Here is a 13,363-nt window from a genome sequence, read left to right as displayed (position 1 = left end):
CTCGACTCCCAACAGACCAAAACCAACAGACCACAACACGACATGCGACCAACGATGTTCATAGTCCTGGTTTTCCTCTTCTCACTCTCATTCTCACAAGCAGACACGTCACTTCCACGCGCCACCGTCTGCATCGTCGGAAGCGGCATCGGGGGCTCATCAGTCGCACACTTCCTCCGCCTCTTCTCCACCTCCCTTGACGATGCCGTTTTCGACATCCGAATGTTCGAGCGAAACGTCGTCGTCGGAGGCCGCATGGCCACCGTTGACCTCTCCGGCGAGGTCTTCGAGGCCGGAGCCTCCATTCTTCATCCCAAGAATTTATACGCCTTGAACTACACCAACCTCCTCAACCTCACCATCAAAGAACCTTCCTCTTCTGCTTCCTCTTCTCCTTCTCTCGGAATTTGGGATGGTAAAAAATTCGTCTTCAAAACCCTCGGATTCAAATCGAACCTTCCCTTTGTTCAGAAACTCGTTTCCTATGCCAATTCCGTTCTCATGTTTCTTCGCTACGGATTCTCGCTTCTCAAAATGGAGAGATTTGTTCAGGTTTTCTGTTGTATTTGTATGAAATTGAATTTGCAATTTATTGTTCTTCTGTTATAGTGTGGTTTTGTTGATTTTGAGTTTTTTTAGTATGTTTTTGTGTGCTTTTGCACTGAATTTGTTGTGAAATATTGGAAATTGAGAGATTTTTGTTGTGATCCAGACTGCCGTTGGTAGCTTCTTGAAATACTATGAGAGTCATGAGTTGAGACCAATTTTCGAGAGTGTGGAGGAGATGCTTAAATGGGCTGGTTTGTACAATCTCACAACTGCCAATTTAGGACAGGAATTGACTGATGCTGGGCTGTCTCCGTTGTTGGCTCAAGAGCTTGTTACCGTAAGAAACTCTTATCTCCTTTTGATGATGGGCATGATCTGTCTTAATATTTTGATGTACTTTTTACTTCTTCTACCTTTCTTATGGTTAATTTCTGAAAGTTTGATGATGAGATAGAATTGGTGTTAAGTGCGCGTTCGAAATGATATAGATTTCTCTGACGCTTGGTCTTGAATTAGAATATAAAACTACTATGAAATGATCGGATGATTAGTTGTGCTATTGAGCTGACAAGTTTCCACAAGGAATGTGGTTTTTCTGGAATTGGCAATTCAAAAATTTCAAACAATTGGGGAACTATGGACAGGAATGTATGTCAATCTTGGCTCATGAACATATATGAGCTTAATAAAAGGGTGTATTACTGTATACGGAAAGAGCAACACCCTTCATGTGTAACTTGAAAAAATCACTCTTCATTTCCATTTTAAGAAACTTGTTAGAAAGCTTGAATTTATCTATTCCGAATTGTATATTTGACCTGAAAATAAGGCAGGCTTGAGCTTTTTCTGAAATTTGATTAGATTTTGAAACATGGTTGATCAATGCAGGTTATCACGAGAATTAATTATGGTCAAAGTTTAGCTATTAGTGGACTTGCAGGTGCTGTTTCATTGGCAGGAGCTGAAGGAGGATTGTGGTCCATCAAAGGAGGGAACTGGCAGATGGCTTCTGGACTTATTAATCACTCGAATGTCGCATTGCACCTCCATGAGGAAATAGAATCAATCTCTTCTATGGGAAAATATTATGAACTTAATTCCACCAAAGGAAACAGTTACAAATGTGAAGTTGCAGTGGTTGCTACGCCGCTAGATGAAGTGAAAATTCGGTTTACTCCTCTAATATCAATTCCTAAGAGAAGACTACAGCATACGCATGCAACTTTTGTTAGGGGCCTCCTAAATCCGGTAAGTTCCCTTTGCAGTCTTTTTACATTTTGAAGGTTTGTTTTGTAGTTTTAATCTTAATGTTCTGTTGTTCCCAAGGAATATTTTGGCCTGGATGCTGTATCGGATATCCCAGAACTGGTGGGGACAATTGAGGTTCCTGATCTTCCGTTCTCAAGCATTTCAGTTCTTAAGAGACATGATGAAAAAGATATGACTTACAAGATATTCTCCCGTAAACCTATGGATGATGCTTTACTAGATAGCATTTTCAGGTACTATTAACTAGCCAACTCTTGTTCACATTGTCTAACGAAACTAAAAGGACAAGAGGGGAAAAAGGGATTAAAAATTGACGTGCGCTTCTCATTTTTTGTTGGATATCCTTTCTTTTCCCTGTTCCTGATTGCTCAGTATTCTGCCATATTTAGTGGTGGAATTTTTAAACAACTTTAACTATTGTAATCCCTATACACTATGGTACATTTACCTTAGTTTCAGTTTGCTCTGATAATGTTCCCAATTATTTCCTACACCTTCTTTTCTCTGGCTGCCATTTGTTACCAAGTGCTACTATTCCACCTGTTTTTTTAGTTCTTTATAACTCATTGAAGCATAGCTAATGTATGTCTCATAGAAATATCACTTCCTTCTCCTTGTCCACTTAATTTTTCATCAAAAGCATATCGCTTCGCATGTGATTGTCACCAAGTGCCCAAGAAGCGATCTATTCCAACTGTTTTTTTACTTCTTTAAATATTACTCATTAAAGCATAGCTAATGTATTTTCGTAGAAATACCACTTCCTTCTGCATAGCCTTGTCCATTTCACTTTTCATCAAAAGCATGTTATTTCACAAGCAACTGTTATTGAAAATCATTTGAGATTTATAATGTCTTTTGGATTCATAATGTAAAATGAGAGGGATAGTCTAGCATCCATTGCATTTCCTAAAGCTCTAGACAACAGGTGTATTCCATGTAAATAAATCAGGTTGTCAATGTCTACTTCAATATGCTTTAGAGATCTTCAACCACCCCACCAAATTCATCTATTAGCATTTTCTTAAGACTCGTCAAATTGATAATCAAACTGATCACTAAACTGATGTATCATCCAAAAACCCTACCATCATCCAACTCTGTATCTACACATTTGGAAATTACTTGTTTATCTCTTTACGTTTCTCTCTTCTTTAGCTTTTTGATTTTTCTTTTGGAGAGAAGTAATTTTCATGAAGGGCACTTTGCAGTTTTTTCTCTCTTCTTTAGCTTTTTGTTTTTTCTTTTGGAGAGAAGTAATTTTCATGAAGGGCACTTGCAGTTTGGAAAAATAGTCTATGCCTTTAGTACACGACGGAAGTCATTCATTTTGCATTTAGGTTCACTTCATGATAGCTGAAGTAGATGGGGCAAAGCTACAACAGATTATATGTATCTTGGAGCTAGATTGATTAATGAATTTTCCGAGTATCTTCTTTTCCCCCACTAGTCAAGGGAATTCTAAATCCATAGCGAAGTTAAGACTTACATTGCAAAACCTCTTTCTTTTTCATGTACTGATTTTCATTTTCTTGGTGCATTTTCAGTTTCAGGAATGAGACAATTCGAATAGATTGGGGTGCATACCCTCATTATAATGCTCCCGAAGTATTTGCTCCGTTCATATTGGATGCTCAGCATTTGTATTATGTTAATGCCTTTGAGAATGCAGCAAGCACAATGGAGACTAGTGCTGTTTCAGCTGAGAATATTGCGCGGCTCATCATGTCAAGATATTTTGGTCGACCACCTTTCAGTTCTTCAAATTTGGGATCTTATTCTGGTACAGGAGCTTTGCGTGTAGATCTATGAGCTTTCTTTATTAGCAACCACTAAAACTTAAAAACACAGTAGTTTGAAATGTATTTATGATAAGCTCACATACAAATGAGATTTTTATATTGGGATTCTGGAAACTCATTAAACAATGTATATTACACAACTTTTCTTCATTGTATGATATGAGAAATTGAGCATCGTGTACTTGTGTTTTCATTAAGAGAAGATTGGGACTTGTTTCGGATAGCCTTTGCATTTACTTTAAATCAATAGAAGAAGAGTATAATTCAGGGTTGTTTAATTACTGTTTGGATTGTGTATGTAAAAGAGCTTTTGAATCTTTTAGTTAAATAAATCAAAAGCTCTTATAATTATAAAAAAAATAAATATAATATAAAGATATGGATATAATTTTTTTTAATTAGTTATTTACAAATAAAAAGGTTATAATTATAAATAAAAAAGCTTTTTATAAGTTCTTGTTTAGTTATTGGAATCTCCTCCCATTGAACGTAAGACCTGTATAGTAGTTTCTGTACAATAGACTTATATTTACCAGAACGTAAGTTTCGAAGACGTGGAAATATGGATTTGTTTTGTTGCGGAAACATAAGACATCTTTTGCTGGATTTAGGTAAGAAGAGTTTCCAAGACGTTTACCAATGAAAAGACGCTCAACCATTTTTGGTTTTTAAATTGGTTGATATTTTCCTTTTATACACTCAACAAATTTGGTACATTTTTAAAATGAACACTTGTACTACTTTATAAATGTTATTTTCTTATTTATAGTTAGCAAAATAACCAATCTGAAATATGCCAAGCTTATAAATTTTTCGCAACTTTTTTTTTTAAAAAAATTGAAAATGTTAGGGGTACAAAGGCGTTGGATTCAGATCATCTGTCCAATCTTTGATGTCCTAATATAATTAGTATCGTCTAACTAATTAAATCACGCCATATCATCTCATGATAAGTACAAAAGAGTTTGTTAAAAAGCAATTAAAATATTTTACACAACGTTGCATAATATGATTAATTCGATACTAATTAGAACACAAAAATTAGACATGAGATTTAAGTCCAAAGGCATTAGCCTACAATTTATTGCTTGTCTTTTTATTTAAGAAAAATTTATTGCTGATGCGTTTGAAAGCTCTATTTGGTTCAGGAAAAAGGGAAAAAAAAAAAAATAAGACCCCGTTCACTTCACCGATTTGAGTTTAGAATTTGAGTTTTATTACAGTAAAAAATTTTAAAAAACAGTCACATCTAACTTTTTTACTACAATAAAAAGTTTATATAAAATCACATCTCAACATAAAATAAGACTAAAGCTTTGTTGACCGGGTATTCGGGTTTATAATTTGGCGTGTCCAGCCATAGACTAGCTAATGTCCTTCAACGAACAAAGAAAAAAAAAAAGGTAATATGACAAAATAAGGAAATATTATTGGAATGACAAAAAGGTAACTTTTGTAGGTCAAGTATAAATGAAAAAAAAAAAAAAAAAAAAAAAAACTATTCCTGTAGTAGTCCCACAGGGCGTCTCGCTCCAGATACTTGCAACTTCATTAATTCCCCGAGTCTTTAATTGCTTCTTTGACAGCATATTTTTAGCTTCCATTTGTTCCTTTTCCTACAGTAAAAAAAAAAAAAAAAAAAAAGAATGTCACTACACAAGCATAAAAAAAGTAACATAACATCTAAAAAACCTTAAAAAATATATTAAACTTTTGAACGGATTTCTCAAACAGTTCAAGTGTTGTAGAAGCACGCACTCTTGCATCCTGCTCTATGGATAGGAACATTCGGAGGAGGTGATGGGTTTTCAGAGAAAGCAACTTCTCCATCATTCTCACCTGCAAATTCATTCATATGCGATTGTAAGGTTCTGTCCTTTGAAAAAGAGAAAACAATCCCATGCATATATATATAAATACATATTTTAAAAGATCCCAAATTAACATTATATTATACATCAAAGTTTATCACATATAAGAGAACAGATCAAAACATATTTTTTCATCTAATACAAGTGAGGAAAGCAGTATGATAAATGAAGGGCAATTCGCTGCCTATGAGAAAGATTTATACCTACGGCCAGAGCAGCATTATGTGAATTTTCCTCGGTAGATTGCAGGAGATCACTCAGGGTCTTGATGGCAGCATCTAAATCTTTCTCACCCTCTTCCAAGGCTCTTTCAAGATGCAGCTGAATCATATATAATTATGAAACGATGAGTCGTCTAAAATTCTACCAAAAAATTAATATCAACTAAGTTGCACAAACAGTTCAGTCGTTATATGCCAAGCAACAATTATTTCCAAGATCAATCGCATATAAGAGGTGAACATTTTATTGAATATACTATATATGACAATCAAACAAAACATGGTTAACCAAATGACAACAAATCCAACAGGACTTATAATTAAGACTCTTTCTTGTACCATTATTATCAGCACAGCTAGGCAATCAATGATACTCAAAATAAATTACAGAAGATCCACGACTCGTTTCTTTTCTCAGCAGCCGAATGGAATCAATAGAAAAACACTCTAATGTAGGACGAAGATATAATAAAGAAAGAAGAGAAGAGAAAATCTAGGTATTCAATAGCAATTATTAAGATGTGAACAGGTCCATATATATATATATATATGTATGGTTGCGGCAATCCTACTTGAATCAAACTAGAATACAAATCAAACTCGAACTCAAATAAAACCTAGTGACTCCTAAAAAGGCCCATATTTTAAAATTGTGCTAATTATCCTATTTGTGGATAATTAATTGAATCCAATTTAAATTAGGATTTGAGATAATTAATTATTTGTTACAAAATAAATAATTAAGTTTAATCCTAATAGGATTTGAGTTAATTATTTCTAACTCAATGGAATGAACGAAACGTAAGAATAAATATCATTGTAGAAGAAAAATCTGAAATAAAAATAATCTTATTTTGGTCTTTGTAATTAGAACAAATTCTACTTTGATTTACATTACTGAAAACGTTCCACATGACGGTCAAATATCATTTTTCATTCTGTTTCAATGGATTGAGATTATTGATGGAAGAACTTTATGGGATAATTTAAATTTTATAACCCAAGATTTGTTATGGGATATTTTGAATGTTAGTGGCAAAAATCTAGAGCGAATGCCACAATAAATCTAAGAATACACATATTGAGTAATTATGGACCCGTTTGTTTTATATATTCAAACTCAAATAATTGATTCTGCTACAACGTTTTTCTTTTACAAAAAAACTTTAATTTCAAACGTCAGAATCAAAAAAATAGTTTGAGTAAATTTCAATTTTCGGTTCTTATAGGGGTTGTTTTTTTGTAACAAAACTCAAAAAAAATTTGAACTCAAGTTATAACTTTATTCAAGTTTATGTTCTTTTGTAAAATTTAAGTTTGAACTCGAGTTTGGAGCTAAACTCGAGTTCAAGTTTTTCCTTCAACTCGAGTTCATAAACTCGAACTCAAGTTAATGAACATTATTTTTTCTATTCTTAAAAATGACATAACTTTTTCGTTTTAATTCTGATTGAGATGATTTTTTTTTTCTATGCATTCACAACGAAAAGACGAATAAAATCCCATCTATATACCCTATTAAAATTTATCATCACCATTGAGTTTTTATTAAAATACTATCTAAATACAAATTTAAGTTTTGATTTATCCAAACACAAACTCAAAAAGATTCTCAATTCAAATCATAACTCAAATGTGCACATCCAAACACAAACTCAAATTACAACTTCAACTCAAGTTATAACTCAAACGCAACTCAAAATCATCACTCAAATCACCCTAACTCAAAAATGCAAAAGAACAACCCCATAGAAACTACTTCTAAATGACATCCTTAATTGGACGTTTGGTTCATGGATTCAGAATTATTCTCGGTTTACGTGTATTTTTTGTGAGAGAAAATACTGTAGCGAACAACGAACTATGATTCGAATCAAGACACGAATCCACCAACCAAACATGCCGTAAGTTTCAATTTTGGTTTTCAATGTTTTCATCCTGAATTAATTGGAAAAAACCTACCCTATTAACAAATTTCTCAACAAGTTGAAGGGTTGTAGAAATACGCGTTCTCGCATCCTCAGGACTAGTGGCGCTCATCATCATCTCCGTAACAAAGAAAACAACCCACTGTGCTCCATCTATAGGAACATTCGCAGGTTCTGATGGATTCTCTCCTGCAAGTTCATAAAATTATTTGCTGCGATCCTTTTTGAAAAATGTTATCTTGCACAAGTTAATGAATATATTATTACAGAACTAATTGTTTCGCTTATTGGTTTGTTGGACTACTATCAATTTGTTTGTCATTGTCACTGCTATAAATTCTACATTAGACGATGTTTATTTAACGACATTTTAAGAAAAACAATCGTCTAATATGGTGAAAAAACACGGAACGAAAATTTCTATATTTTAAAATTTCATACATTAGACAACGGTTTTATAAAAAATCTTCGTTAAATGTTCGACATTAGGCGACGGTTTTAAAAACCATCATCTAATGGATACGAAAAAAAATTAAAATAAAAAAATGCAAGCACATTAGAGGACGGATTTTTAAAAACCGTCGTCTAATGTCAACATTTAACGATGGTGTCTAGGAAACCGTCGTTAAATGCCAAAAATTTAAATAAAAAAAAAGCGGACTTTTCATGCTCATCTATTTCACTTAAATTTTGAATATTTCTCTTTCCCTTCCATAATTCCAAGGACTCTCTTCCATTTTTTTTTCTCACTCTTATCTCCAAAGTCTAAACATTTCTCTCAATCTCTCGCTCTTCACCATTTCCCCATTCTCTTTCTCTCTCTTTGTCATTCCCTCTCTAATTCATACCCCTCCCAAACCTTAATTTTTTTTTCCCAAATCCCTCTCTATTTCTTAATATCATTTTTAGGGTTGAAAATTGTTTAAATGAGGCTGTTGTCTGGTCTCTCAATAACGATGAAGAATTACGAATGACCTATCCTTTTTAATTTCTTTCTTTTTTAATAGTCAATTTGAAAAATAGATAAAAATCGAGGAACTTTGATTTTGAAAAAACAAATTAAAGAATAGAAAAAAGATGAACTTAATTTGGACTCAAGATTATCGCAAATGGTGGTGAAGCTGCAATTTTACTATGATCGGATATCTTGATGAGCCTCATTTTATTTAGTTGTGGTTTTTGGAGGCTCATTATTGTTCTGACGAATATTAATTTGCTTAGAGAAACCAAAATTTCAGTGTTCAAGAAATTGTTATTTTAGGGATTTTAGGGATTTCAGGCTCATTATGATTTTAGGACTATTGAGAGAGGTTGGAAAAAACAGAGTTAAGGAGTGCGTGATTTTCTTGTGCGAATTTTTTCATCACATGGACATGACTCGCATATTAAGAGTAAACCGCTATATATTTTGTGTATCCTTTTTTCGATGATTTTATGTCTCTCACTTATAAGTAGTATATAATTAGAGCTTATAAATCTTCAGAGATTTTTAGTTTATGTACTTGATGCTAGTTGTTCTTTCTACTTGTTAAAAAGGAAAAAGGAAATAAAAAAAAAAATATAAGTTAGGATTGCAAATGACGGGGAAGTTTCTAAGTTTAAAACAGACTTTGGTTCATTGAAGTCTATTGAAGCAAGCAACACGGTAGAATTGACAAAATGCTTATCTTGTCTACTTGACTGAAGTTTCTGTGAGCTAGGCAGAAATTTCTTATCTTGACGACTTGGATTTTTCGGATAATCAACTGTCGGGAAGAATCCCAACAAGCACGCAATTGCAAAGTTTCAATGCTTCTGCATATGCCGAGACCCTTGGACTATGTGGACAGCCTCTAGACATTATATGCCCCAAAGATGAAAATTCAAATGGTACTCCTCCAAATTCTGGCGATGATGATGATAGCTACGTTGAAGATGGCAGAGAATGGTTCGACATGTTATGGCTACAGATGGAAATTGGGGTTGGATTATGTGGAGTTTGTGGTAATTTGTTACTCATTATTCTTGATAAATACCCTTTTGTTAATATAATTATTTAACTAAAAAGGTTATGAATTAAGAGTAAACGGTAAAAATCTTAACTCATACACTTTCAAAGGGTATTTATCAATATTATCCAAAACGAATTTACATGGTTCGTTTGAATAAATAAAGGAACTATACAAATAGATAAAGAAAAGGTGAAAAAGTGAGAGAAAAAGTTAGAATAATAAATGGTTACAACTCTATTTTAGTTGTACAATTTAGCTTGATTCATTCTCCTCGATTTTTTTATAGCTCTGCCACTGCCTGTTTGTCAACTTAATTGTGATGTGGTTGGTATTTTGATGCTAGTTGTTCTTTCTATTAGTTAAAAAGGGAGAAAGAAATAAAAAAAAAATACAAGTTAGGATTGCAATGACAAGTTTGTTTCAAGCTTAAAACTAGACTTTGATTTATGGAGGTCTCTTGAAGTAAGCAACACGTTAGAATTGACTAAATGCTTTCTAGTTTCTACCATGTTTGTTAGTTCAAGAATTGGAAAATGAGTGCTCGTACGATAAGGATCATCGCAGAAGAGTGATAGCACATGATTGACATGATAGATCATTAATTACTAGACCCAGAAATATTTGCATGCCATAATTTCTTGTATCTTTTTAGGGTTGAAAATTGTTCAAATGAGACTGTTGTCTGATCCCCCTAACAACGATAAAAAAAAAAAAAAACGAATGACCTATCCTTCTTAATTTCTTTCTTTTTTAATAGTCAATCTGAAAAATGGATAAAAATCAATGAACTTCACTATGATCGGATATCTTGGTGAGCCTCATTTTGTTTAGGTTTTAGAGCCTAATTATTGTTCTGATGATTTTTATTTTGCTCAGAAAAACCAAAATTTAATTATTTAAGGAATTGTTATATTAGGGATTTTACACTTGCAATTTTGGTTGCCCTAGTTTCTATTATATAAAGGGGAATTGATTTTAGGAGTAGTGAAAGAGGTTGGAAAAAAAGGAGAGTTGAGGAGTGTGTGATTTTTTGTGTGAACTTTTTCATCATATAGACACGGCTCGTATATTAAGAGTAAACCGCTATATATTTTGTGTGTTTTTTTTTTTTCCTGAGGATTTTATGTCTCTCACTTATAAGTAGTTTATAATTAGAACGTATAAATCTTAAGATAATTTTCACTTATAAGGAAGTTTCAAGTTTAAAACAGACTTCTTTGCTTTATTGAAGTCTCTTGAAGTGAGCAACACGGTAGAATTGACTAAATGCTTTCTACCGTGTTGTTTAGTTCAAGAATTGGATAATGCTTAAGGCAGTACTTTGATTTGGCAGCAAATTAGAAGTATAGAAAAAAGATAAAGATGTTTCGTTTGTAACAATGCAACTGTTTAATTTTAAGGAAAACATTCGAATGTTGCTGCTGATTGAACCAGATAAAAGAAATTAATCATATTTCTCATCAAATTAATGTGTTGACACGCTGCTCGGGATTATCGCAAACGGCGGTGAAGCTGTAATTTCATGACCATAAGATATTTTGGTGAGCCTCATTTGTTAACATGAATTTGTTTAGTAGTGGTTTTTGGAGGCCAATTGTTGTCTTAACGATTAATATTATCTTGCACAGAGATTGTTTTAAGGATTTCACACTTGTAATTCGCTATTTTATGGATTACATACTTGTAAAAATATATTTGGTTGTCCTAATTTCTATTATATTATATAAAGGGGCATCGATTGCAGGACTAGTCAGAGGCTGGAAAAAATAAAGAGTTGAGTGGTTGTGATCTTCGCTTGTGAAATCTTTTATCATATGAACATGACTCCCGTATTAATGTAACGCCCCTTCTAAACTAAGGGCTCCAGAATTTTTAAGCTCGAGAGAAACGTTAATTAAATTGTAATAAATAATAATGCATAATTAAAAAAAAATGTATACTACAAAGACAATCCTTAAATAAAATTCTTAAGATTATAAATTTCAATTATCTTAAGATCTCCAAACTTGTCATGTGACCTTAAGCCGTTCTCACTTCAACTGGAACATCTATCTAAGAGCTTACCTACATCATAAGAACTATATGAATAATAGCTCAATAAGTAAGCCATAGAATAATTTTCACTTTGAAAATAAATTTAATCTCAGTTGGTTCATAATAGACACAAGATTTCACATCATACTTAAAAAACACTTTTAAAATTTCATGAAAACATATGAACAAGAACATATATAAATTAAAAACTTTAATTAAAAAAATACTACTGTTCAAGTGATACAGTGCTAGAAATACTTACGGCTTAGAAATATACATAGAATTCTCATCACTCTATTTATTTTTCCTGTTTTTTTTCCCTCTCATTTCTTCCTTTCTTTCACTTTTCTTTTCTCTGATTCAGTTCTTATTTATCTCTTCTCACGTTATCACCTTCCTATGAGATGAACTGACAACCAACTAAATATAAATATGAGCAGCAAATGCAATAGCTCAGCAACAAAAACTCCAGCATTTGCCACTTGTTTTCTAGGCCCATGTGGCAGCTAATTAATGTTCATAGGCTTGCTTAATAAGCTTAACTGCGTACCACTTTCTTACCAAAGAAAAATCTAACTTATATAATACCACATCATCCTTCCAAATGAGAACATTAGACTCCCTAATGCCGCATCCAGGTTGCTAATAATACTTTTATCTCGTTTCTTCTCAACCTTTCTCATGAAATTATCCTAATCTCTATTGAAATCTACAACAACTAAATAACAATATTGAAAAATAAAAATAATCACTCAGTAGTATAATAGAACTACTAATTCTTAAGAGTATTTTCAGTTTTGTATTTTCTTGACTGGTTAAAGTCCGTCAAAAAGTTGCCAAAGTATAGTTAACGTAATTAGCAAGGTATGTGGGTTGACTGATGAGGTCCATTTCTTTGAACAATAATTTCCCAAAACATAAGATGAATATTTATTCAATTTATTAATAAATCAGTCCCAGTGTGTGTGTATAAATATGGACATTTCAACAACATTGATATTCACTTGTGATTGTAAAATGATTAAAATGAGAGTATGATAGCAGTAATTTCAGGGCTGGTGTTGTTGCTAGTGTAGCGACCCTCCTTTGAGGCCGCCACTCTAACTAACTTTTTAACTTGTACTTACTGAAATTTCTTAAAATTTACGGAACATTTTTTTTTTTAAAAGGTCTTATTATAAACATAAAATACGAAATTGCTTTCTTAATTAAAATATTCAAACCTTAACATATCTGTTTCATAATCATAATTAACAAAACTATTTGTAACATAAAGCTGATTGCGGAAATATTTGCGAGTGGTATCCATATCCCGAGCCCCACATCGTTCGTCCACTCGCCAGCAGTCCATCAGGCATTATATGCCGGTTGCTTACCTACAGTATAAACATTCTATAATGAGCTTTCGCTCAGCAAGTAGGAACTATCTCCCGCAAAATAACTGTAAGTTCACATGAATAAATATGCATGAGCCAATTATGCTTAATTATGATGTCTTATCAGAATCTTATTATCTTATCTTATTTTTCTTACTGATGGGCCCGAGTGCTTGTACCACTTGCGCGCAATCATCGGGACGTGAGGGTTTGCAAGGTCCCCCATGACACCGTGATTATAACTTGAATGCCTCCCTTGAGTCGGAGGACATCATTATATTTTTTTTTTCTCCCTTGTGGAGCTTGAGTTACCTCCCATGTG

The 13,363-nt window shown here is 33.0% G+C and overlaps 1 protein-coding gene across 1 annotated transcript; it reads left to right on the top strand.

Annotated features, from left to right (window-relative positions):
* LOC21393162 (farnesylcysteine lyase) lies at positions 1-3,813 on the top strand. Its single transcript, XM_010096300.2, has 5 exons — positions 1-552; positions 713-886; positions 1,438-1,797; positions 1,876-2,051; positions 3,366-3,813. The coding sequence occupies exons 1-5, from the start codon at positions 43-45 to the stop codon at positions 3,628-3,630; spliced, it is 1,485 nt and encodes a 494-aa protein (XP_010094602.1). The 5' UTR covers positions 1-42; the 3' UTR covers positions 3,631-3,813.
* Positions 3,814-13,363: the final 9,550 nt, after the last annotated feature.

Source organism: Morus notabilis, unplaced genomic scaffold, assembly GCF_000414095.1.
Source record: "Morus notabilis unplaced genomic scaffold, ASM41409v2 Scaffold539, whole genome shotgun sequence".
In the NCBI taxonomy this organism is placed as follows: Eukaryota; Viridiplantae; Streptophyta; class Magnoliopsida; order Rosales; family Moraceae; genus Morus; species Morus notabilis.
This window is presented reverse-complemented; position numbering and strand designations above follow the sequence as displayed.